Source organism: Glycine max, chromosome 6 (genome assembly GCF_000004515.6).
Source record: "Glycine max cultivar Williams 82 chromosome 6, Glycine_max_v4.0, whole genome shotgun sequence".
In the NCBI taxonomy this organism is placed as follows: domain Eukaryota; kingdom Viridiplantae; phylum Streptophyta; class Magnoliopsida; order Fabales; family Fabaceae; genus Glycine; species Glycine max.
In genome coordinates, this window is record NC_038242.2 from 299580 (window position 1) to 327573 (window position 27994).

Here is a 27994-nt window from a genome sequence, read left to right on the forward strand (position 1 = left end):
GGGTTATGCTATTTTCTTCTGTACGTAAGTGTTGTTATATTTTTTACATTAATTTGAATTATTGAATTTGATTTCAATACATGAAGATTGTATAAGCTTTTTTTTTCTTTTTTCTTTTCTGAATTGAAGATTGTAAGCTAGTATTCACATATTTAATCACATTATTATTAAAAATAACATGCATTGAATTATGATGCAAGTGACTGAATAGGTGGTCAATTAGATTTTTTTATATCATTAATAAAATTAATAGATACTTCAAATTATTGTTATTAAGATGAGAGAAATTTCTAGAAGAATTTATTATTAATTTGAAAATTGATAATCATAAATATATGACTATATTATATTTAAATAATTAAGATTAAAGTATACATATTTTTCAAGTAATTATGTGATTATTATATAATTTACAATATAAATCATTGATATACGACTGTATAGTTAATATTTGTAATTCTAATTTAATTTTCATAATAATTAAATATTTTAATGGGAGTATATATATATATATATATATATATATATATATATATATAATTGTCTACATGTCAAGTCAGATAATGAATTTAACATGCATTTGCTATTTAATTGCTTTTATGGAAACTGGAAAGTGATGACAAAAATTTTAAATATAATATTTTATTTATTTTAAAAATAGTTTTAAATATTTTTTTGAAAGTCAAAGAAAAGAGATTTTATTAAATGACACCAGACTGCAGGCACAAGGAGTATCAGTATTAAATAATTAATAAAATATTTGATACATTTTATATTAAATATTCTTTCATCACTATCCATAAAGTAATTAATAGCAAAGAAAATAAGTATTATGTTTTTTTATCATTAATAAGTATTATATTTAATACCGAAAAAATTATTAAATCATTTTATATTTTAAAATGATAAATACTGTATTTGCATTAAATATCTATAATTTTTTATTTACCTCACTAGCGTATCTTGATTAACATTCTTTAATTAACATAAATAATATTATTTTTCATCTAACATTTTTCTGTACATAATTATATTTATTAAAAAACGAAAATTTTAAATTGTTTTTTTATTTTTAAATCACTAAATACAATTTTATTTAATATTTTTTATATAGTAATAAGAGGATAAATTAAATAATTTTGTTTCAGAATATAAAAATACCACATTTAAAAATAGTTATTAAGATAATTAATTTCTATAACTGAAATATATCATTATAAAAATAAATAATATTTTTTTTACAAAATAAATGATGACATGACAAATATGTATAATCTGTCGATTTTTTTATGAACAGTGTGTGGAAATTAAACTTTAGCAAATAATGTAACTATTAATTAGTTAAGGATATGCGCACAATATATCATTATCAGTTTTTATTTGAAAAATATACGATTTCAACTTGAGAAGTTAAAATAGTTTACGCGTGTCTATGTTTCATGAAAGATTTTCTTTTCTATCTTCGGTGATCTATATTTGAGATTAACGAGGGTATAGGATTACTAGTGTACGTGGTAATAACTGGTGATATAAAAAGAAAAAAAGAAAAATAATATGCTACACACCATTCAGTGAATATTGCTAAAAGGTACAAATAAATAAATATATTTTTTTGAAAAATGAAAGATCAGACGGTGTAATTAATTTAAACATATGTCAGCTGAAATGGAAAGTGAGGGTTATCCTAATATTTATTTAATGTTAATTAAAACTTTTCATAATCTTTTTGATTTATTATATATTCCATGCAGAGTTGTGGGCCACATACAATAGCTTGTAAGTCATGCATCATTTTCTACAAATAAAAAGTTCGAATCATCTCGTTTTCAAGACAAGATGCATGTCTCAAACTCTCCACTAATCATTTATGCAGAATTTTATTCATGATGATGTGGTTTTTGGAAATTTTTAACCTTTTTTTTTAATTACATATTGCTTTATGAGTGGTTGATAGCGTGTATAAATCTTCTCATCCTCCAAAAAGCCAAAAAGTACACGTAATAACCATCAGTTGTATATATCGCTTAATTTGTTTTGAGGAGGGGGAGCCAACCGGAGTTTTTAGCCATAACTGAAAGTAAAAGGCAGAAAAAGTTTATTATATATAATATAATACAATGGCTCATAAAAAAATGAAAGCATGCATATGCACATACGCATATAGTGATCTTGATCTCTCTGAAGTTTGGACATTATATTGAACCAATCTCTTTGGAAGTGCACATGTATTGAGAGAAAGGAATGAGCATGACTCACCTTACGGTGGAATCCCAAATCACGGAAACATTATAGTAGTAGTTTATTACCGCAAAGAAATAAAAGGAAAAGAAAAGAATCATGTTTCATTTCCCTAGGTGTTTGGGAAAAGTCATTGGCACTATTTGAAACATTAAATGAGATATTAGATTTTGGTATAGAAGCAGAGAGAGAGATGGACCCACGTGCACGCCACCCACTTTGACCCCATGAACTCGTCACTACTAGTCTTTCGCAACCGCAACCAAAGGGTAGGGTGCAATCCATGTGATTGTGAAAACATAACCTAATATATATTACTATGCCTTGCCATGCTAGTGTATTTGTTATCACTCTTTCTCTCGTGGAAAATGGGCTTTGCTTTTTTTGAAACTAATTATTATAGACGGGCATGTTCCATTACGCATACCCCGTTTATTTCTCGTATTTGACGCAACAAGTCTTTGCAGCAACTTCTCAACTACTTTGTCTTTGTTTTTCTTTTTTGGCTTTGATCCTTCAACCTTGAACCATGGAACTTACGCTGTAATTGTAAATGCCAGTCCCACCTCCTCCCCCCAAGTTACGTGTCCATAGTGGACTTAAAAGAAACTCAGATAACAAATATATAATCAAGTCGTTCAACGTCATAATTGTTCACTTTTGGACTCTTATTTTGCACACTCATGAAACTTGAGTAGTTGGTTGATTTTCAACCAAGGAAAATCTTTGGTGGAGGAGAGGAGGGTCCCTTGATGTTGTGATTATTCCATCTACACCCAGATACCACTGGACTATTACATTGTTGTGAAAGTGAATTCAAAGTCTGCGCAATGACACGCACAGTCCAATTAACTTAGTCTAAACATTTTTTGTAAATTTAAGGGTTTTTGATATCAAGGATCAAATTAAAGTAAATTTGTTCATCAAATTAAAAACATATATTATGGTACAAATATTAAATTTCTCTTTTTAATTTACTAATAAAATTCTCTGTTTCTATATCCTTAGTATCACCGTACCCTTAATTAAAATATAAGGACTGGCGTTTGAATTTAATTAGTTTTGAATCTTGAGTGATGATTACATTTCAGTCTTAAACAGTAACTACTAAATTCAATAAGCTAATCATCTTAAGATATCTTTGATTAATCTTTTTATTTGATGATGTATGTGCTAGGCAGCTAAGAATTGTACGTTAGCAATTCCCGTACATATACATATATACTATTAAAAGTAATGCTATCTTTTGAAAAACGGTGATGCAAATTATGTAATTGGAGTTTCCTCCATTTAATTTCACGTGGGCACGCCGAGAAACACCACTAATTAAGCACTGAACGTACCTGCTCACCTCACCAAGTTATGTTGTTACTACATCAAAACCCTGTCCTACTCCACTACCAATTTGAGTTGAAAAGAAACATCTACTTTTGTTAGGTTTTCATTATATATATATAAGGTTAAAGCAGAGGTGATTCAATGCTTTTGGTAATCTGAGGACCACCGCCACATTGGATAATTGAAGATAAGTTGGTGGATTCGTCCGTACATGCCTTTGCTGAAACGTTGCCGTGAGAGTGATACACAAGTTGCGTGGTCTTTGGTTCACAACGATGATCGAGGCTATGTTTGTTCCTTTTGTTTGTATCTACAATGACAGGGATATTAGATAATTTCGATTTGTACGTTTTCTTATTAGTCAATCATGTGTTCAACATCTACCCATCTACGTACGTAATGCTAATGTTTCCCCATCTTTACATAAATATATATAATTATAAGAAAGCAATAGAATAATGTTTAGTTCGATTTTTGTGATATGCATGCCTTCTCTACTAAAAATAAAGCTAGGTGGCTCTACAATATGATCATTTTGGCAGTATATCATATATAAATATTCTCTTGAAACACTGATTACATACGCAATCTTCAATAAAATGAGTATACTTTATCGAAGCTGCCATCTTTGTAATACGTAACATCAGTAATATATAACAACATATGTAATAACAAATTAGCAGGTGCATAGTAGTAGTTTATAGCCATTGCCTGCATGTATATGTTTTTGGTCTTTGAGTAACTAGAGATGTGCCCATAGCAGGGCTAGTTTTCAATATTAATTAATTAGCTGGCAACTTAATTAACGCCAGAGACGAGAGGATTAAAACAGGTAAAGACAAATTGATCGAATATAAAACTTAGTCGGTTAACAGATCTACTATTAATTTTAGAGTAAATTACTGAGTTTTCTTTTATTTTGTTTTTAATCACACAATATTTGTTATTTCTATACCTTACACAAAAAATTTCATATATTGTTATTATAACAAACTTAAAACTTTAATTTTCAAATGAAATTAAAAAAATTACATTTGTTATAAATTTTGACTAGCTAATTACATAATCTATTTCTTAAATATTAAACAAATTTCCTTCTGCTTTTCATATATAAATTACAATTGAATATTTCTACCAACTTTCAACACAATTGATAAATGATTGAATTTCTTAAATATCTTGACACCAGTTTAATTCATAATTGTGTATATAAATAAAATTTTGTTGGAAGAGAGATAAAATTTACCTCGGTAATTTGAGGATCAATCTTATGACTTCCAACTATGACAATAACTTGCTTTTAGAAGAAAAAAAAAAACAATGGAATACCTCTGCAACATTAATCAAAAGTTTGGAATTACTAGTGTATTTAAACGATAAAAAATTGATGATATTAAAATAATTATTAGTAACAAATATTATTTTAAAATTAGTGTAACAAAAATTAAACATGTGAATTATTAACAATTGAATCAATAAAATATGATATATTTATTATTATTTAATTATTAAAAATCAATTTTGTAAAATAATTTTTTATTTCATATGATTAAGTTTTTATTCAGCTTTTAATTATTACAAATATGTATTATTTATTTACAAAATGTGAAATGATAATTTATTTACAAAATGTAAATTTGAAATAGAAAGAGTTTTATTTAAGAAATAGGTTAGAGTAATACTAGTTGGATATCGATCGAGGAAGCTTCCAACCTAGTAAAACCTGATATTTCTCATTATACGAGTGTTAAGCTAAACTCTGACATTTGACGGTATTAATCTTGGCATTAGTTAATAAACAATATCCGTGAAAGTTACCCAAGATTTTCTATTTGGTAACGGTAGTGGAAAGTGAAAAACCAAGAAAATTATAAGAAAGTGAAAATTGAATCCCCACCACGTAGACGAGGAGCCCGACACACGCAAAGTTGGGGGAGATTGGAGATCCGTATAATTATTTTTAATTTTAATTTGTTAATTAATAATAAAACAACTTATTAATTTAATAATTTAGTTGTTATAATATTTATTCAATAAATAAATATTGTTTTACATTTTTAATATGTATTTATTTAATTTATTATATTTGTTCATTTAAGTTGGTTTTTAATAATTAATTAATTCAATAAATAATTAATTTATGTTTTTTAAGCAATTTAATTATATTTGAAATTTGAAATAGTTATTTGTAAACTATTTAAATATCACTGATTCCAAATTTTTATAAGTATGTATTGTACAAATTAGTTTAACAAGAAAATCTATATATGCAAATGACAAATTTTTTTTATTGATATAGTGATATAAATTTTTTGACACAAATAGTAATAAATATTTATATAAATAGTATTTGGAAGTGTAAAAAAAATACTCATTTATTGGAAATTTAAAAATTTGTGGTAAGATTTTTTATCATATATTTAAGTTTACTAAAATTAGTGATGTGCAAGTCAATAAATATTTTTTAAAAATTTGTATATTGATTTATGAACATATAAAAGTATTAAAAAAGTTAAATAAAAAATTAGTAAATATATATTTATGAAAGTGAACTATTATTTGAATGATGACATTAATAATTATTATGATTGTTTTAAAATGCAGATTATGGTTAGAACCAGAGGTTTGTGTGTCAGGTAGGATTATAGGAAGAGCCTTAGGGAGAGAAGTGAATCATGAAGTTGTACTTGTTGTTGAGGATGTTGATCATGCAACTGACGAGGTCCATGAATAACCTGAAGAGGTAGCTGCTGCTGATGTAGTTATTAATGCTGAGGGTTTTTCAGGCAGACCTCACGACACATCAGTTTTGATGGATTATGTTCATCATGTGACGATGATAATTTGGAATGAAGATGTATTTATATTTTTAAATAAATAATATTTTCATAACTAGTTCTTATTATTATTCAAATGATTTTTATTTTTATTTTGAGGAACGTTCTTAGTTGAAGTTGTTCTCCCATGAAAGGAAGGTATAGAAATTTGGCTCTAGAGTTTGAAGAATATTTCTTGATTTTACCATTAACTTTGTCATATCAGTAATAATAATATTTTCATCCTTAATCACTCGATCAACATATGAATGTCCATTGTCCAATTAATGACTTGGCAAAATTAGGTAAATATAATTAAAATATGTCAATAAATTTTAATTTGAAACGTCTACTGTCTACTTTAATAAAAAAGAATAATTTTAATATTTAACTAAATGAACACTAAATTTATCACTTCCAACACTATAATTAATCCCAATTCTCATGCAACTTGCAAGCATCCCAAATTTATAATCACGTAGTACATAATTACCACGGTATTTGCGTTGTTAGGGGGTGTTTATGGGTTGATTTAATTCGTATTTGAGAGAAAAAAATATTTGAATTAATTAATTTTAATTGGTTTAAATTCATTTTTTTTGTCTAACCTAAACCAAACCAACTAGATAATAAATGAGTTGATTCGGTTTGGGTCATTGGATATTCTGATTATTTTTTTAAATAATTATTTTGATTTGAGTTTGTGCAATTAATTTATGTTTAGACAAAAAAAAATATTAGAGCTAATAACATATTTGCAGTCCAACTAAAAATTTTAAAGTTCTATTTTAGTTATTTTTAAAAACACTTTATTTTAGTCCCTCTAATTTTGGAATATATTCAACTTTTTTTATTAGATGGAAAGAAAATATAAATATATCCCACATTCTATCTTCAAGTTAGCATTTAATTTAAGATTCAAAGGTGACACATTTCAAAAAAGAATTTCAATTTTTTAAAAGGATAAACACATTTTGCCCTAAAAATAATGTGTAATTTAAGTCAATGTAAAGTAAAATTTAAATCAAACTAATTCAAATTCTTATTACCCATATGAATGAATCAATTGATATGAGATTATTTTATCTCTATTAAATATCTTAAATTTAAATCATCAATATACATCTTTAAACATTTAAAAAGAACTAATGCAAGAGATAATATCTGAGTTAAGAAGAATTGTCTCTAACAAAAAATATATATAATTTCATAAAACAAAATCTCTTACTATTTGATTGATGAATTCAACAGTTTTTTTTTTTTACCTTTTTTTAAAAAAAGTTTTATAAATTTTAAAATTATTTTAATTTGATAACTAATGAAATAAGTTCACACAGTATAAAAATCACAATCACTATCATAGATGAATAAAAAAATCAATTAGTTCATATAAAGTAGTTATAAAAACACTGATAATAACTACGTTACAAACTCTTAATAAAATAATAACTACATTACAACATAGTATAATGTTCAATTGATATAAAAGAAAGTGTAATGCTCAATTCAATTTTTAAAATAAGAATAATTACCAAACTAAATTACAATAAAAAAATTAAGTCAGCCTTTTAACTTTTTATTTGATCTGCATTCTACTTTTAAAACCAGCTAGATAAATTAAACTGGTTGAGTCGTAACAATCACTTTTTAATCATTTACCAAGTATATCACGCATCACACAATTTGAATTCAAACAAAACCTAAATATATAAATATAAATCCACCTTTTTAATCATTATTTTGAAAAAAAGGTATTACACAACTTTATTTTTTATTCAAAATGTTACTCGTAAGATTTATCTTTTAGAAAAACAATAAACAAAATCTTATTTTTTAAAACGCTAGACCATTTTTTTATTCAAAATAATAAGATTGGAACAAACGGATCTAAGTCACGTTTCTAACAACATACTTTAGTTTAATGCATAAAAATAAAAACTGCAAACGTAGGAAAATCAATAATATAATGCTTGAAGTCATTCACTTAACATAAGCGAATGAGGTCGACAAAATTTTACAATAAAACTCCAAATGACAAGTAACTAAGTAATATAACGAGATTATAAAGCAAAATATTTTAAATTATTTATTTTCCCTTTACCATTTTTTCGTACATGCTAATTGCCAATAATTGGAATTACAAACAGAATAATGAAATTTTTTAAAAAGAAAAAAGAAAATCAAAATTTCATCATTGCTATTCTATTTACAAGTTCTAACAGGTAAAATTAAATTAAGAGCTCCGTAAAGTCCCCTACACTTCGAAAATGTGGCTACCCGATTCAACTGCAATTTATGGGAGAAATTCTTGTAAGTATGTCAGAAATAAAAGAGAACAATATGAGAAGAACCTCCCAGCCAGTTCGGGGGGAAAAAGTAACAAGTTACTCACCTGAACAATTCCACAACCTTGCAATTTGCATTGAGCACGGAAAATGAGACTATTATTCGAGAAGCGAGAAACGAGGAGCAAAGCAGATCCAACCAAAATAAATAAATAACTGAGCCTCGAGAATAAAGTCTATAAACCCTGAACCATCTATTAACATGCAGGGTAAGGTTGGTTAGTTTCAGAAACTCATGATAAATCAAAGGATCCCCGGCCCTCGTTGATTGCATAGAGTAGCTTCTTGTACATAATTTCCTGTTAAAAAATGAACATAGATTAATACCAAAAGATGCAATATCAGAGTAATGAACATACGTATGAATTTTGGAGAAATAATTGTTTAGTTTTGTCTAGTTTCAAAATGAGATATTATAAAAACAAGCAATTTTTTCTAGAATTAATTCCAACCAAACATGGACATGAGAGATAATATAATCAATAAATTTATGATGCAACAGTTATTTGGACACCATTTTCATTGCACCATTTCCCTTCTGGAGAATAAAAACAATAGAAACTTAGAAAAACACATTTTCCCCCAACAAGGTGTAAGTAAAGGTAGGAAGACATTGTGACGTAAAAATCATTTCTCGTATGTCATATCACAGTACCTTGGTAGAGTAAGGAGGAAGTTTCAGGTAATTAGCACATGTCATCACACTAGGCAAGTCATCATCTGCTGATTCTGAAGGTCCATTCCCATTAGATGAAGTATTAACTGCGGTTGACGAAAGCTACACCAAGACCCAAAATAAGGCATGAATATAATGGAAATAACAAAAAATAAACATGCATATATAACCATGAAATTAATATGGAAAAGAATTATTAAAGTACAAGATGAATAAACCTAATATCACGTTATCAAAAATCCATTTCTGAATACCTTCCTCACAATCGTTAGTTTTGGATTTAGAACTGCCAGCCCTCCAGGTGGCAGCCTAGGTGCACCAGTAACAAATTGACAGAAGGCACGTTGCTGCTCTGGTGTGAACCCTCCCATAATTTCAAGTAACTGAAATAGCATCCAACAGAACAGCATCATATATAACTAGCTCTAATTTTCCGTCATACACAATATTCCTTATAATTAGGGGAAAAAAGCATACATTAATAATGGCAGGGCTCTTTGCATTGTACCCATGGTCGAATTTTATATGATCAGCAAGTGTCTCAGACTGCAGTAAGATAAATAACAAAAAAACTTGTAATTTCAATGCCTTGTTCTAATATTTTAACTAATATTAAAAGCAATAATAAAATTGGGCAAAAATACCTCCCACAACTCCCTGCAGCCGCAAAGCAAATTATCTAGTTCTTGAGGAGTAAAAATTTGTAAAGACGAGATGTCAAAAACCTGTATTAAACAGCACAAGCATACAAGTGATGTTTAGTTTTCAACTAAATTAAATGAGCCAAAAGTAACTAATTTCCCCATCAATATCCTCTTCTCATCCACAAGAGAGTCTACCAGAACCATAACTACCCACCCATTTCACAAACAATATATTCAGATTTCAGAATGTAAAAAATTTAACATCCAATAACTGAATCTTGCAATTTCCATTTTGTGCAGGGAAAGTATGGTTGGTGGTTGGGAGCCAATGTAAGTAAAAGAACAGGAGCATATATAAGCTCCCAAGTGGAATATTCAAGCATTAGAGATAAACAGAAGATATTTAAGATCTCAGTAAAACACCAAATAATTTTTAGTGAGACAGAATGTCACTTAAGCATTTCAATGACATGTTAACAAATTAATGTCATGCATCAGGTAAACTAATTCCAATCTACAACTACAATAATCTTATCCCACTAGGTGGTGTCAGCTACATGGATCTACATTGTGTGCAGTTAAAAACAAATTCTCAGGGATGTGGTGGGACTTAAGTATAGGAGCATGCATAGACAAGGATGATAATGTCAATAAAAGCTATTTTCCAATGGAAAGGGGAGAGGGAAACACCTTGTTTTAGAATAATAACATGCTCCACGCCAACAATGCATACGTTTAAAGTTAAATTACTAATTATTAAGAACAGCATAGAACCTGGTTAAACCCTGCTCTAAATGCTTCTATTTGCCGCATGATTCCAGTCTTGACAGTTGCATCTGCCACCAAGGATATATACTCCTCCAAATTGTTGATATCAACCTGAGAATTTGAGAGTAAGTTAAAGGAAATTTCTGTAACACAAGAACCAATATCTAAAGACTAGCTCAGAGTTTAACTCCATACAATTTCATCTCCTGGCTTCAAGGTGTATTCAGGATAACCAGGGAGTGTAAAATCTAAGCAAAGATCTTCGATTGGCACCCCATGAAAATGCAAGTTAACAATTGTATCTGTATAGCTACCACCAATAGATTCTATATAATGTTTCCGACAAACAAGGGCATTGAACTCTTGCAAAGTCTTCCCAAGCTCAGCATCAATGGACAGAATGTCATGCAAATCAAGATCCTGCCACAAAGTGAAGGTTAGGTACATAGACTAGAAGAAATTGACCATCAGATTAACAATACAAATGAAAATGGTTAAAACATCAATATTGCACAACATACTTGGCCGAGAACAAGCTTATAAAATGCCACTGACAATGGCAGGTCCAAAAGTCGTCCGTCTTGAAGAGCTTTAGCCATAACACGACCTAGCAGCCGGAAATACTCAACGACTTTTGAAAACCGGCTACCCTCTGATGCATCAGAATTTGTAGGCCAAGGCCGAGGAAACAACCCCAGAGGAGCTTCAACAAGTTCTCCATCTCCAGCCAAATTAGGCCCAGAGCCATCACTTTTCTTTTTCTTTTCATCTCTATCAATTTCCATTTGATGTTTTTCTGAAGAATAAGATCTCCACATTTGCAATCCAACTTGTTGCAAATCATGACTTAGAATTGTATAAAACTCAAGGGTGGGACCCAGGCCAGTCCCAACTTCACCAAAATATTCTACTTCAAGTACAGCTTTTTGGCTAGAATACATCCCCATAACTTTTGCAGCAGAATCCAAGACACGATTTCGAGAGACACGAACCTTTTGGCGCTGCAATCTCCCAACTCTCACCTCCCTCTCAGTTGTTGATCCATGACCATCAGCGCCTTGCTGCTGCTGAAGTCGATACAATGCACGAGATAACCCAAATGCGGTAGAATAAAAGTACTGTCGTCGGGTGTCAAAAGGAAACAAGAAAGGGCATGCTTTAGTCAACTGGCAACACCATAAGGGAAGACTACCACTGCATAGTGCAAGGGCATCTTGTATTTGCCTAGCCAATTTTGGAGTAAGCTTACCACTCACAAATTCCTCTGGAAGCACCCTAGCACCAGTTGTAACACCTAGCTCATCTAAATCCAAGATTTTTCCCTTGGCGAAGCTATCAGAAACCATTTGGGTCCTCAAATGAGGCGCAAGCTGGTTCAAACCCTCCAGCACACGCAGGAGTGCCAAAATATTGTAGGTAGGATTAGATTTCTCTAGATCACATGGCAAGTCTCCCTGCAATATACTGTCTAGAACAGATGTCTGATGCAATTTAGCTTCTGAGCTGGAATTTAATGCAGACCCAGATTTGGCAGATTTTGAAGTATTTGAACTTGATCCACCATTGGATGCCTTATCTGGCTGGTTTTCTGCCCTTTGATAAGTGATGGTGTAAATATCACCCCACAGGCTGCTTCCATCACTAGATACACGGTCACTGCCAGCAAGTCTCTCATCATCATCTTCATCTAGCATGAGCTGTCTTTGAATTGCCTGATATATAGTCAAATTCCTATTAAGATGCTTCCCACCAGCAGTAAAAATCAACTTTGGAGGATCATTAGAACTACCAAACAACAGGCGCCCATGCCTATCTCTGCCACCCCTGAAACCTCTGCTATTAGCATATCCAAGTCCAGCCATAGCAGCAGCAGCAAATGACATTGCACCCCTTGAGCTAGATGAATACCCACTCCTAAAATCAGCAGAGTCACAACCCCTGGCTGTACCCGCTTTGCTGCTAGAACCTGAAGCTGCATTAGTCTGGCTATCACTTGTTGCAGGAGCAACAGTACTCTCCTCAGCTGAGTCACCCAATTTCACATCATGCACTTCGTCAGGCAAGTAGACAGGAAGATAATAATCCCTCCGTACCTGCACAAAAATAAAATAAATAAATAAATAAAGCAAGCTGATGATGCATTAGATGATGGTTAGTGAAATAATATCATTTCTGTTTGATAACATTCAATTAATAGCATGGATGCAGCCAAATCAAACGATATCATCCAATCTTGGAATCAACAATTAATGATTATTAAAAATATAAGAAACAATAAATACCATTTCTATTTGATAAAATTCAATAGCTAGAACAAAACAGCTAAACCAAATCATAGTATCCAATCTAAACAACAATTAACGGTAGCATCCATTCTTGGAAACAACAATAACATTTCTATTAGGTAAAACTCAACTCCAAGAACGGAAGCACCTAAATGATAGTTTTCAATCCTGGTAGCAACCAATTTTGTCAAGATCGAGATTCTACCTAGTTTGAAAGAAGGTTGCAAAATCGTAAAATGTAGATCATAAAATCCTAGCAAACAAATTATATAGGTTTATGTATGCATAGAAAATATGAAAGAAAAAAGTAGATAACATTATAGCAAACTTAAAATTGAAATTTCATACTTGTAGCATCCAAAACAAGTCATAATTAGTCACATACATAACACAACCAGAAGACCACAAAAGAAAATACTTCAAACATAACTCGAAATTAGACAGATTTTTGGATTGCACAATCTCACTAGTTCAGTGATCTTTAAATCTCACAACAAACTCATTTAAGATTTTACATGTGATTCAGAAAGGAATGTGTCAGCTAGATTGTGAGATCTTACCATTTAGATCACAAAATGAGATGTGAATAAAAGTAATAACAACCATAAGATGAAATCTTAGAAGAAGAAGAAGAAGAAGAAGAAGAAACATACATCTTCACGGTCTTCATCCTCATCATCAGAAATATCATCATCTTCAATCACCAAAGCCTCATCAATTTCAACAGGAGATATATCCAATTCTTCATCCTATCCCATAAAGGCAGTGGAAAATAGTGTCAAACAATAAAAAACGGCTTAAACAATAAAAGCCACGACTCAAGTTTAAGATGCTACAGGAAACACATCAACTGAAAAGCATCATTTTAATCTAAAGCAGTAAAATAAAAGCCATCATCAACTAACTATTAGATGAAGAAGTCACACCAATGGTTTTTTATCTAACAAAAAGAGGGAAGGACAATAAGTATAAGTATAAACAAAATACAACAAGGATTAAATTATTCAGTATTATAAACCAATTTAGATTAAAATTATTTAACTATTATGACTCATTCCCAAAATTTAGCAACATACCTCAGAAGTTGAGTCGCCATTTGCAGGTTTCATTTGAGCGTCTTTATCTAGAGCTGCTCTTCTGCGCACTGCATTCCTTGTTTGGGGTCCCCGTGCTTCCTCCTGCGCAGGTTTTAATACAGCTTTACCCTTGCTCTTAGATGAGCTCGTGCCATTGTCTTGAAATATTTCTTTTCTAGGTGTATCTCCTATATTAACAGATGATCTGGATCTGGATCCGGTTGAATAACGAAAGGCAGTGGAGGGAATATAAGAGGAAGGAGATGAAACACCAGCCCCTGCAGGAGTTGTTCCAGATTCAGAATTTTCAGTGCCTACAGTAGACTTTAGACCAGATTCACCACGCTGGACACGAGCCCATAGAAATTCCTCGATGGCTGCTAGACTTGCTAACGGATCAATCAGTACCACACTGGATGAATAATCCTTAAGTGACTTTTCACCCTGGGCTCGACAGAAACGTAATTTTATGGGCTGAGATAATGCACTTAGCCCAGAGGAGAGACGTCCACTTCCACTAGATGACCGAGATGAATTACTCAGCATTACAGGGAAACGCTCCAAGGAGGACAACACATTTTGAAGCTTCTGAACCAAGACAGTCATAGGAGCAACAGCCCCATTGTCAATGCTCAAAGGTAATGCAACAGCAACAAATGACTTGAACCTTGTAAGTGCCTGTTGGCGAAGCTTGGGGAGATTGGTTTCTGATATTCGATCTTTAGAGAAATACCCACAAGAAAAATAATTTAGCAAGGCTTCAACAACACCACTACCGATAAATTCAAAAGTAGATACACTATCTCCTTTGCCAAGTTCCTTTAGCATGTCAGATATCACCCCAATCAAATACTCTTCTGTGTTAGTAGAATCATCATCCAGATCAAATCCAGAAGCTTCAACTTTTCCCTTGGCCTTACTTCTTTGGTCATCAACACCAGTGTTCAACTTCGAGCATAGATTTTTCAGATGCAAAAGATCATCACTAACACCCACTTCAACAGACCCAGGATCAGAAGGAAAGTACTTGTCTTTAAAAGCATTAGCAACTGAGCTAATGGATGCACGGATACTAGAATTAGTTGTTGGAGTTTCCACAGAACTTGGTGGCAAACCAACATTTACTGGAACTGGACTCTTCAAATCATCCGAACGGTTCGCATCGGGATTTGAATTACCACTGCGCAGGCGATAGCGTCTAGAGCGAGATGAAGTTCCAGATACAGAATCAGTATCCTTCTCAGCAGATGATGTTTGTGTAGATATATTAGTTGCATTTCCAGCCAAAATAAGTTGGTCAACTGCATGAACCACACCTTCTCTGACAAACATTTTAGAGAAAATTCCAGGAAGCTTTTCCATAAGAATTTCTGAAATTTGCAAGGCAGGAACCAAAACATGTGGATCTTTCCATGCTAACACACCAGCTAAGAAACTATATCATCAAAGTGACAATGCATAAGTTTTCTACAGAGAACATAGAGCAACAGCAACCCAATTGAAGTTCTAAATACCTTGATATATTTGTTACACTCAACAAAGACTGGATCATCTCAGCTGTGCTGAAATACATCAATTTTCCAATGACAGAAAGACATTTGTGCCGAACTGGACCATTGACGCTAGCACCATATATCTACTTCAAAAGTAAGACAAAACTATTAATAAGTCACAGGAGTGAAGGAATGAAGAAGTCAAGGATATAAAAAATAGAGCTGGTTATTTATTTAAAAAATTAAAAATTTATAAACAAATCACAAAATACAATTTGAGCATTTTAACGATGAGTAAATTTAAACATTGAACCTGCATTAAAACTGGGAGGAGATCCATCCCAAATTGCTTAAGTAACTCAGGCTTATCATTTAATAATTTTGCACGAGCTGATATTTCATGAACATTTCCATTTGTGTCTTCTTGTATCCCGGGATTCCCAGAAGGAGGAGATTTTTTCACAACAGACTCTTTCACAAACAAGTTGGAGCTGACAGGAAGAGAAATGGTTCCTTGAGGCAATGGAGGCAGAAGTTCATTTGCCAGGTTCACAATCTCAAATATCTAAATATTAGAAAAGAGAATTAGGATAAACTCATCTTTCACAAAAAGAGAACTGAAAAGTTTTCTGAGATTTAAATGATGAGATCAATGTCACAGTCTATCAAATGAACTATAGAGATACCAACTACATCTAATAGACCAAAAGAACTCAAAAGCACATCATACCTGATCCGCTGGCCTACTCAATGCAGGCGAAACAGAGGTGTTAGAAGAAACACCGGAACCGGATAGTATATCTTTAAGTATGCCACTAGCTCCATGGAGAAGCAACGTTTTAGCTCCAAGAGGAGACCCACTTGCACATGTGGAAAGAAGGCGGATCAAACCCTGCAAGCACCAATGAAGTCAAATGAACAACCCACCAAAGGATAAAAATATCAGATTTAGTGGCAAAGATTGCACTTACAGTATATGTTGGGGTGCTGAGAGAAGCCTGCCCACCTCCAGAACCGCTGGTAGAAATGAGAGAGGCAGCTTGTGTTACCAGTCCATGATTGCACAATTCATCTAATTTGTCTGGAGATGATGCAAACGCTTTAGCTATTCGTGTCAAACAAACAGAGGCATGTTCCAGGACCTACAAAAATTAACATTGAATATTATGAAGACTCAAATAGATAATTGACAACATTGTAGGAATCAATATTTACATAAACAAAATTTCCTTAAAGGGAAGGAATGACAAGGAAAGTGCAGTTTTCATTTTTATGACAAGCAAACATGGCCTTGGCCTTACCTTGGAGTCGTGGTACTGAAGGAGGTTTGTCAAAAGTGGAACAGCTTCCATCACAAAGTCAGCTGCATCAGGAGGAAGCTTCTTGCACATATTTGCAGCAGTAGACAATGCCACCCGCTGAAACATGATTGTGTCAATATAGGCTTGCCAATCAAGGGTGGCAAATGCAAAATGAATCATCACCCTTTGATATTAGGATTTCATTGATGAGTTACCTGAACTCCTGTCGAGAAGAAGTCCAAGTAAGAAAGAACAGCCATCAGAGCTCCAGCTCGAAGACAGGCAGTTGGGTGCTCCTGAGAAATCTTCTTTAGTGCTTGAAGAGACTGCTCACATCAACAATCACATCTATCAGAATTCAAAGTAAGACAAAATTCTAAAAAGAATTCCAGATACATAATAACTAAAGGCATAAAAGAGATTGAGTGAGAAAATAACCTGCTCAGCCAAGTCCATATACTCTATGGTAAGCAGCCTCGCACAGAAGATAGAGACTGCACCATAATGCACAACAGCAGCACAGGATGAAGGAAGCACATCACATAAATGGGTTAGCGCCCTGGCCGCAAGAAGCATGACATCGGGATTGCTCTCATGATTAAGCAAGCCCACTAGCACAGGAACAAATGAATCAACCGAAAATGTACTTAATGAATCTTCAGTGCCAATGGAGAGCATGTCACAAAGATGCGTCAATGCCTCAACCTGACGACCTTCTTCCCCATCGGCACGCAAACCAGACAATATCTGCTTGAGTCCGCCAGTCTGGTGAGAAGAGGGCACAGAACCGCCCATAGCCGTAGCAGGAAGCAAATCATCCAAACCAGCACCAAGTTTCCGAAGAAGCCCTCGAAAGGTACTGGCAGAAATCAAATTCTGGTGCAGAATTCCGACACCGCCCTCACTATCATTATCATCGTCGTCATCCCCAACATCTTCAGCCTCCAAGTTCAACGCCAAGGCTCGCTCCCGCTCCGCATCCCTAATCCTAACATCATGTTCTTTCTCCTTCCCTTTGTCCGAATTGTCCCTATCGAAATTCTTGCCGCGGCGATCACGTCTGGAACCGGAGGATTCATTGGTGGGGTCCATGGGAGAAACGGAGTTGTTGTTGTTGTTCCTGGCGGAACGAGAACGTGTATTAGCAGTAGTTGTGTTTGGGATGGAAGAAGAAGAAGAAGAAAGACGAGAGCACTTGGCGGAACGAGAGGCGGTGGTGGTGGTGGTGGACGAGGATGATGAAGGGGCAGCTGAGGAAGCCTCCGCCCGCTTACGACTACGAGTTTCCATACAAAACCCAGAATCACCCTTCAATTTGTCTCACCTATCCTAGATCGATCGATTGGATTAATCCCTTGCATCTCAGATTAAATGTATTAAATTAAAATCGGCGAAAACCCTAAATCAAAGGAAAATTCCCAATATAGTGTACAGAGAGAGGAGGAAATTGTTGCATGAAAACCCTAAGGTGAGAGGGAGAGGGAATAAAAAAGGAACAAGAAAGACAGAGATATATCAAATACGCCTTATATACGTTGTTTGCACATACATCCACTCGTCACTCTAAAACACTGAGTCAGAAGTCACAACTCGCTTGCTCCCTCCGCGTCGTTTTCAGCTCATTGAAAATTATTACATTTCATATCACCCATTTTTTATATATTAAATACTTGCCCTCTCAACCTCAACAAAAGCAGCAACACTGTATCTTTTATTTATCAATTTAATTTAATCTCTCCTTGTTTGTTTTAGTTGTGAGAAATAAAGGGGAGAAAACAAAAGTTAATAGGTAAAAAATATGATGAAAATGAAGATTGTTTGATTAAAGATAAATAAATTAAAATAGACACAAAAATATTAAATATGATTTTTTATTTAAAAAACAAAATATAAATAATCCAAATTGCTAACTCTCCACTCCTTCTCTCACTTATTATTTGGTTTGATGAAAAGGAAAAAAGATGAATAAACTTAAACAATTTCATGTCAATTTTTTTACATGATTCAGTGTTTTTTTTCTGAAATATTAAATCTTTTTTAACATAAAAATATAAAAAAAATTGTTAGAAATGATGTAGTAACATGTTTAATTTTTAAATATATTTTTTTCTTTATAAAAATTATATAATTTGTTTATTTTAACTCATTCTTCCATTCGTCTCTGAAAAAAAAAATATTTCGTTCATCTAAACAAGTAAATAATTTTCTACAAATATAACGGGTATTAAGATAGTATTTATGATAGTAGATGTTTAATCATGTGTTCATATGTATAAATCTCGAATTAAAGAATATTAATTAAACTCAAATAATTTTATGTGAATTGATTTACATGTTTAATAGTATTTTTGTTTTCTTAAAATATTAAATCATTTTTTAACTTAAAATTATTTTAAAAATATGTTAAAATAATACAGTAACATGTTTTATTTTTTAAATATCTTATTTTGATTTTATTCATTATGAAATGTAAACTGACTTTTAAAATTGGATATCAAACAAGAAAGTCAAAGATTAACTAAATCGCATAGTACATAATTAAGAGATAAAATAATTAAATATCATGTGACTTTTCCTCAAATATATAATATCATGAATAAACAAATTATGTGATAGTATCATTCCGAAAAAAAGTTGTGGTAGTAACTTTAATTAATAAGAATAACATAATCATTTGTGTTAAATCCTTAGTGATAACCATACTTTGTTTTTATTTTTTTTGGTATAAATAGTCTTTTTTTAGGGTCAAAATGGTTCGCATTCCACGTTTTGGTTTGAACATAGGAATGGTGATCCGAGGAGAGCTCAAGTACATCGGAAGTGGCGCATTTGCATGATAATTTTACTTGTAGCATAAGGAGAGAGAAAGAGATTGGGATTGTCCTCAGAGCAAGTTGAAACAAAATTAAGAACTGACATGGGTTTCTTTGGCACCATATTTGGTTTTTTTGGCTTTGGAATTGGGATTTCTATTGGTTTCGTTATTGGCTATTTTCTCTTTATATATGTTCAACCCACTGATGTTAAGGTGCGTAGTACAAACAAAACATGATTCTTAACACATTATCTTATTTTGTATTCCACCCAATTGTAAACCTTTCTCTTTCCTTTAGATCCATGTTTGAGTCTGATTTTATTTGTTTTATTCATTTTTACAAGCTAAGCAATGCTCTCTAACAAGTTTTTGTAAATTAAGATCATAAATTATAATAAATAATCCTTTTCTTACATGTCATCTTGGAATTCAATTTTTTTTGTCTTTAGCAACTTCACTACCCATAAGAAAAAAAATTTAAAATAGGTATAATCACACTATTATATATGCAAAAAAGCAATAAAAAATATAAAATTGATGGTAAATCTTTGAAATTTTGACATTTTTAATGCAATTTTTAAGTATTGCACTAATACATTATTGTTGGCTTGGATAGGATCCTGAAATTCAACCATTGGCGGAGGAAGACTCGGAAACTTTACAGAGAATGATTCCTGAGATACCACTTTGGATAAAAAATCCAGACTTTGATCGGGTAAGCAATGAGTTACACTTGATATCTATCTCTGATATTATGCACAATGCAATATGAGTATTTTAACAACTACACTATTATTTATTGGTGTTTTTATAAAGGTTGATTGGCTTAACAAGCTTATCGAATATATGTGGCCATACCTTGATAAGGTATGTTTTATTATATTTCTTGACAAATATCAAGTAGCATAAAAAATTTCTTCTTTTTTGTGTGATTTTTTTATTATGTGTTTTTTCATCTAGGCAATATGCAAAACTGCAAAGAATATTGCAAAACCAATAATTGACGAGCAAATACCGAAATATAAGATTGATTCTGTTGAGTTTGAAGAGTTCACACTAGGATCTTTGCCGCCAACTTTTCAAGGTTAGTTTATTTGGATGGAATTCATTGTTAGATAAGAACCTTTTAGTGGTTTCCACAAATAATATAAATATTACCAATGCGTAAACTATGTTGATATCTAAATTTCATTGGTTTTTATTATGATTCTATATGAATTTCCCCATTTTTCTTATTGAATACATAATTTATTCTTGATAGGAATGAAAGTTTATGAGACTGATGAAAAAGAGTTAATTATGGAGCCTTCTATAAAATGGGCGGGAAATCCTAATGTTATTGTTGCTGTTAAGAAATTTGGGCTGAAAGCAATCATTCAGGTAATTTTTTTATTGTGTGAATAAGTAAAATACAATGTAAGGTGATGGGAAGCTAGATGTTTCTTGGTTTTAAGAGTTTTAAATTTTTTTCAGGTGATGGATTTGCAAGCTTTTCTTGCACCTCGTATTACTTTGAAACCTTTGGTTCCAAGTTTTCCATGTTTTGCAAATATCTATGTGTCTCTCATGGAAAAGGTTTGTATTGGATAAGTCTATTACTTCCTCTGCCAATTTTTTTACCATGTAAAGCATTTTACATACATGTGACATTAGAATTATAAATGGTTGTGAAAGTGTTACTAAAATCAGCTTGGCCCAATCGGTTGGACCAATTCAACTAAAAAATGTTATTTAGTTGGTTATGACGTTAGCGAGTTGCATTAAACCAGGTTAAACTAGTGAAAATCCATCCAGGCAAACCGTTTATTGTGTCCAAACTTCAAATACAAGTATTCTTTCATTGGTCCAAGAGCACGAACATGCCTTGCAAGTATGCATAAGTCACTATTTAGTGATCTGTTGCACATCACCCTAGTTGAATTTGAATTAAGGAGTTGTAGCCACATCATGTATTATAAGCAAAACTCATAAAATCGGCACAAGTCAAAGGGGAATAAAAAATGCAAAGCTCTTAACTTTATCATTAGACTAAGATTCTATTCGTAAATTAAAATGAGAACAAAAGGCAATCGCATATTTCCTTTATCCATAAAATAAAACCTTCTTTTTATTTTAAAGGATTAAAAAATTAATGCACCAAACTCCCATTACTTCTTCGATCACCATTTTAAAATATGAACACCCACCAAATAATATTTACCTTAAGGTGCAAAGCTTAACTTTATCATTAGGCTAAAATAAATACCTAATGTATGTGTAAAATGTAATATATATGTGCGCGCGTGGAAATTATTTATATTAGTTCTGAAATTTAACCAATGGTTTGTTGGTTTGACCACTTGATTGAGTTAATAATTGATATAATTCTAATAACATTGGTTGTGATGAATCGTATCCAAGTATAAGTGTGGATTTTGACAATTAGTATGTGATATGAAATATAGTTCTTGTAGGAAAAAACACTAGTATAGTCAATTCATTTTGACACGTACAATGTTAAATTTTTTTCTTACTGAAAATGGTTGAATTCTGAATAAATATCTATATTGTTTTGTTGTGAATATCTTGCATTGTCATTTTGCCCTCATTTTCAAGACGATAGTTTAAGACCAATATAGTTATCTGTGAGGAATCCCATACTTGATAGTCTGTTTTCATTTTTCACACAACTTGAGTGACACAAGCAACCCTTGCACTTGATCATTTACCAAAATGACCCATCAAAGCCATTGGAATTTTAAACATTAAAGTTGAAAGTGTGTCCATCAAAATGTTTTACCATGCTCTAAGATATATGAAAGTGAAAATCATCTATCAAACTAAGCTTTTTTTTTTCAACAAAGGGATCTTGTTCAAATAACCTTTTTTTTCTTTTTTCTTTTTTGGGTTGTTTGAGCACTTAAGGATTAATGGTGATTGAACATTTTTTTAGGTGGGTTTCTTATTTATATAACAATGCAATGTTTTGCACTTGCAGCCATATCTTAATAATAATTTGTATTTACCTTTTCACTCTTTTGCTTTGGCATCTTTCATTGTGTAGCCACATGTTGACTTTGGACTAAAGCTTGTAGGGGTTGATCTTATGTCTATTCCTGGCTTCTACAAGTTTGTTCAGGTACATGACCACTATTTTTTATTTTGATTTCTTCATTTTTTAAACCTATTTTAGTGATTGAGGTTTAAAGCTATTTATATTCATCATGTACTTTTAAAGAAAAAGCGATCACCCCCCTTTATGATAGATAAATTCTTATGGTAGGATTGAAACAATGGTTACTCAGATGTATCATACTTTGAAATATGGTAAATAAATAATAATAATAACACATTAATAGTTATGGCTATAATTGAGGTAAACATGAAATGAGAAAATGTAGTGTAGACTTATACATATAGAGTTTTGAGAATGAATGGTTTATAATTATGTTTTATGTCAATCAATAGTTTGTTCATTGAAGATATGAATTAAGAGGCTTTTTCTAGACTATCAAAGTGGTCTAAGTGTGACAATTAGGTAGTGTGTTTGTTCCTACCTTTTATGCTTAACTAGATGAGTTGATTGAAATATTTTTGGCTTTTAAACTACTTTAAAGATTGTCATTTTCAGGAGTTTATTAAAGATCAAGTTGCAAATATGTATTTATGGCCTAAAACCTTGGAAGTTCAAGTTATAGACCCAACAAAGTATGCTCCAAATTTTTCATTATGAGTTTGTAATTATTTGTTCAACTACTTTCTAATTTTTAATAATTTTTTTTGTTAATACAAACCTTTGTCATGTTAGAGCCTTGAAGAGGCCGGTTGGAATTTTAAATGCAAAGATTTTAAAAGCGATGAAGTTAAAGAAGAAAGATCTTCTTGGTGCATCTGACCCTTATGTGAAGCTAAACTTGACCGAGGATAAGTTGACGTCAAAAAAGACTACTGTGAAGCATAAAAACTTGAATCCTGAATGGAATGAGGAGTTTAGTTTGGTTGTTAAAGATCCTGAGTCTCAAGCTTTAGAGCTTTATGTCTATGATTGGGAGCAGGTTTATGTCTATGTCTATTTCTAAAAGTTTCATCTTTTACTTTCCAATGATGCATTTGAATTGAATATTATTTTTGTACACTTAGGTTGGGAAGCATGACAAGATGGGTATGAATATGGTTCCTTTGAAAGAACTTTTGCCTGAAGAGCCTAAAGTTTTTACTCTTGACCTCCTAAAAAACATGGATCCTAATGATGCCCAAAATGAGAAGTCTCGTGGACAAATTGTTTTGGAATTGACGTATAAACCTTTTAGAGAGGAAGACTTAGCAGGTTTTGATGAAACACAACCAATACAAAAAGCTCCTGAAGGCACTCCACCTGGTGGTGGTCTACTTGTAGTCATAATCCATGAAGCTCAAGACATAGAGGGAAAGTACCATACTAATCCACATGTACGTCTTATTTTCAGGGGAGAGGAAAAAAGGACTAAGGTAATGCCCTATAAAAAGTATTATATTTTACACATTTCTTTCTTATAGAATTGATAATTAAATAAAAATATGTCCCTATCATAAGATTAAGGGCTTGAAATATTTTAAAAATTGTTTCTTCTTCCTTTTTTATTTAAAAATATCTTCTTTTTTTTCCTTTGATTGATTTGATTACTTTGTGGGTCCCTAATCTTTTACCGATTTTTTATTAGATCTTTAATTTTTGTTTTAATTAAGTCTTTGAACTTGTATTTGTTTTTTAGTTAGATTCATGCTAGATCAAATAGAGTTATAATTGAAAAATAAATACAAGGCGAGTTCTTGAACATAATAGTTTAGAACTTGCAAAAGATAGACCTACAAAAGTTGGTAATATTTTAATTAAGTTTTTAAATTATATATCACTTTTTAAGTAGTTCGCTTAACTATTTTTTAATTAGCTTTTTGAAGTTGTATTAATTTTTTAATTATGTCTCTATTGGATCTAGTAGAGACCAAATTAAAAAATAAATACAAGTTTTGGAACCCAATTGAAACAAAAAAAATTTAAGGATCTATTTAAAAATTTGGTAAAAGCTCCTGGACTCATAGATTAACTAAAACTTTTTTATTTTCAAATATTTGTATATAAGATAATAGAAATTTATTTTCACATAAATAATTGAAAAAATTGAAACATTATTGGAATTAAAATGAAAATAAACATAAAGAATATTTTAGTGGTTTGATTCTATCAAGTATAAATATTCCTTTTGACAGTAATTAAAAATAAGTTGGAGATGTCAAAAGATAAATATATTTTTTTAATAGTAAATGTATGTTACAGTCAATTTGAATTTGAAATTTGTTTTTTTTTTGTGACATAGTACTAATAAATACATGTTTGCTATTACGAATGATAGGTCATGAAGAAGAACAGAGATCCAAGGTGGGAAGAAGAGTTCCAATTTCTGGTGGAAGAGCCCCCCACTAATGACAAATTACATGTAGAGGTTGTTAGCACTTCATCACGAAACCTTCTACGTCAAAAGGTATGTAATTCACAACTTTTTCACGGTTAAAGAGTTTTGTCATTGCAAAAGTTATTCGAGTAAGGATCATTTGTTCGTGTAATCTGCCAAACATTTAGTGACTTAAAATTCTAATATATAAATTATGATATAATGTACGAAAACAATTAGAGAGGCAAAAACGTATAATGCAAGATGCTTGGTGATTTTCAAATTCCTAAAAATTAAAAAGGACTATTATTTTAATTTTGTACAACAAACAAAGAAAATGACATGATCTTTTGTATGTTTATTGAATTGAACATGTGGTATGTAGAATAAATGTTATCAAATTTCATGTGTTTTGCTTCTATATATTTTATAGTGCGCATTGCTTATGAACTTTGGTATATTTATTGGATTTTGTGTTCATTGTTAAAATATATACAAATTTAAATGCACATGCATTTTTTTTTCTTTTCAATTTTTACCCGGGGGGTGGGGGGGAAGGGTCTTAGGATATTGTGGTTAAACTAAATTTTGTTGAGTAAATCATCATATTAATCTTCGAGATGGTAAGACCATGCATTTTAGTGATTGAAATTTTAAAAATCTTATACTAGTTTTTACTCTGTAAAAATAAATTGTTTTGGTTTGTTTAAACTTTATTTTTTATAGTTGTTTTGCACTATAAAAGACTAAGATGAATATTGACTAATGGCTAACATGATTGACTAATGTAATTTTGATGACTATTAATATAAAAGTTTTATTTAAATGTTTGTCTTCCATGGAAACAATAATCTAAATACAGCAAGACTTTAGTAACTTTAATATATGCTATCTTTTTGTTATTTACCTTTCACATTTACGTATTTTTTTTTTTTACACTAGGAATCATTGGGCTATGCTGACATCAGTCTTGCAGATGTTGTTGCCAACAATAGAATTAATGAGAGACACCATCTTATTGACTCCAAGAATGGTCGCATTCAAATAGAGCTACAATGGAGAGCTTCATAAGTTGGTTGATACAATTTTCCATAGACTTGTTTTTCTTTCTTCTTCTTTTGAAATAGAGTCTTGCGCATGCAAATAGGGAATGGAGGGCATTAATAACATTTCTCAAGGTATAATTGAGGTAGATCGATTTATTTATCAATCATGTACATGTTTGTAAAAATAAAAATAAAATGCTCATTTGAAAGCAAAATCATATACACGTTTTGGTTTAAGACATAAACCATATGATTAATAACACATGGCATTATGAAGTGTGAACTTATATCTAGCATGACCTAAACTTGATTTTATATGGTCTTTTATTTGATCTTTTCTTCTTCTTCTTTTTTTGTACAGTTTTGCATAAGTGTTTTTTAATTAAAAAGTTGCCTAGACATTAGTACTATGATCCCATTTGTGGAGACATTCATTCTCTACAAGTTACAAAGTTATTTTTTTGGAGTTTGTTAGGGAGAATTAACTCACACCATTGAATATTCTCTCCCTATCCACCTAGGTCATTTTGGGTATAAGTAGCCATGGATAAGAAGGATATAAGAAATTTAAAATTGAAGATAAGAAAAGGTAGGAGATAAGATAAAAAATTTAAAAGATAAGAGATTTAAAGATAAAAAAGTATAAGATAAAATAGATAAGAAATTTTAGGTCAAATATAAGAAAAGTAGAAGATAAAGATAATGATAATATGTTTAAAATATGTTGGAGTCTAACATGCCAAAACTACTCTTCATGCAATGTTAATAAATCTTCTCTATGTTATTCCAGTTTTCATCCACACTATCTTTATCTTTGGTTTCTCGCATGAAGACTATAATCAATAAACAATAAAGCACATAAAAGGGTAATAAAAACTAGATTGCATTAAATAGATAATAGGAAATAATTACATTACAATAGTTGACTTGTCAGGCTCCCAACAATGGAGTTTAACCTTTTATTGGTATAAGAGGTTTTTTCTTTAAGTTTTTGCATAAATTTTCCTCTGAAGTACTTAAATTTTCTTATTCTGAATCCTGTTGGTAAAAAAAAATACAATAATGTTAAATTCCTCATTATTTCATTAAAAACAACAGTAAACTGAATGAATTCTAATCATTCTTAGTCAAAATTAACTATCAATGAAACTCAAATTTCACAGTTATCATAGATATTAGAAAATTAGTCTCTTTTCTCAAATTTAAAATGAAAAAATTTCATACAAGATAAATTATTATTTTTAATATTAAAAATTCGTATATAGTCTTCCAATATCAATAGGTTAATTGTTTTGTTCTTGTATCTTTCGAAAAGAAACAAGATCTCTAAGAGCTATTTCCTAGATCCGAAAGAGAATACTATGGCTCTCCTAATAACTAAAAAGTATATCATGCCTAAATCTAATTGGGGTTAGCGGTGGTGGAGGAATGTTAACTCCTTGACAAATGTACCAATTCGTCCAAATAGTATTTTAAAACGGTAAGACCGAGTGTCGAGTCCATAAAGACTTTGACTATACTCAGAGAGTTTATATATATTCAATTTCAAGCAATTAATAAATTGAACCGAATATTTGCAACATGGTAACATATAAATGTAAATTCGACATAAAATTGAACTATAGAGCTAGCATGTACGAGGTTGAGAAAACAAACACTCGGAGCAGTAAAGTGATTGTCGATGCAAAATTACGGGCATGTTGGGGACTTAGCCTACCAGAACTACTCTTGATGCAACATTAATG

The 27994-nt window shown here is 31.3% G+C and overlaps 2 protein-coding genes and 1 long non-coding RNA gene across 3 annotated transcripts; 1 reads left to right on the top strand and 2 right to left on the bottom strand.

The window, feature by feature from the left end:
* Nucleotides 1-1673: 1673 nt before the first annotated feature.
* On the bottom strand, nt 1674-3953 carry LOC121175029 (uncharacterized). Its single transcript, XR_005891918.1, has 2 exons — nt 3582-3953; nt 1674-2071 (listed from the first exon to the last, which is right to left on the bottom strand). It is a non-coding gene; the product is annotated as an uncharacterized lncRNA (long non-coding RNA).
* Nucleotides 3954-8455: 4502 nt separating this feature from the next.
* LOC100818972 (E3 ubiquitin-protein ligase UPL3) lies at nt 8456-18485 on the bottom strand. Its single transcript, XM_003526907.4, has 18 exons — nt 17419-18485; nt 17196-17306; nt 16981-17097; nt 16651-16821; nt 16410-16571; nt 15993-16244; nt 15701-15822; nt 14187-15621; nt 13764-13859; nt 11347-12918; nt 11021-11245; nt 10832-10936; nt 10058-10138; nt 9891-9959; nt 9668-9796; nt 9393-9515; nt 8785-9036; nt 8456-8678 (listed from the first exon to the last, which is right to left on the bottom strand). The coding sequence occupies exons 1-17, from the start codon at nt 18268-18270 to the stop codon at nt 8971-8973; spliced, it is 5688 nt and encodes a 1895-aa protein (XP_003526955.1). The 5' UTR covers nt 18271-18485; the 3' UTR covers nt 8456-8678; nt 8785-8970.
* Nucleotides 18486-19729: 1244 nt separating this feature from the next.
* On the top strand, nt 19730-26305 carry LOC100780850 (synaptotagmin-2). Its single transcript, XM_003526921.4, has 12 exons — nt 19730-20008; nt 20412-20510; nt 20612-20662; nt 20756-20879; nt 21057-21175; nt 21269-21370; nt 22839-22913; nt 23406-23482; nt 23583-23829; nt 23915-24262; nt 25165-25293; nt 26146-26305. The coding sequence occupies exons 1-12, from the start codon at nt 19898-19900 to the stop codon at nt 26272-26274; spliced, it is 1611 nt and encodes a 536-aa protein (XP_003526969.1). The 5' UTR covers nt 19730-19897; the 3' UTR covers nt 26275-26305.
* Nucleotides 26306-27994: the final 1689 nt, after the last annotated feature.

Bases quoted from the DNA above. Each gene is read 5' to 3' on its own strand.
- LOC100818972 (XM_003526907.4), bottom strand. From the start codon at position 18,270: ATGGAAACTCGTAGTCGTAAGCGGGCGGAGGCTTCCTCAGCTGCCCCT. The intron at 16,822-16,980 runs GTAAGGCCAAGG...TAATTTTTGTAG, and splicing joins TTCAGTACCACGACTCCAAG to GTCCTGGAACATGCCTCTGT. The intron at 11,246-11,346 runs GTATGTTGTGCA...ACTTTGTGGCAG, and splicing joins ATAAGCTTGTTCTCGGCCAA to GATCTTGATTTGCATGACAT.
- LOC100780850 (XM_003526921.4), top strand. From the start codon at position 19,898: ATGGGTTTCTTTGGCACCATATTTGGTTTTTTTGGCTTTGGAATTGGG. The intron at 23,830-23,914 runs GTTTATGTCTAT...TTGTACACTTAG, and splicing joins ATGTCTATGATTGGGAGCAG to GTTGGGAAGCATGACAAGAT. The intron at 25,294-26,145 runs GTATGTAATTCA...TTTTTACACTAG, and splicing joins GAAACCTTCTACGTCAAAAG to GAATCATTGGGCTATGCTGA.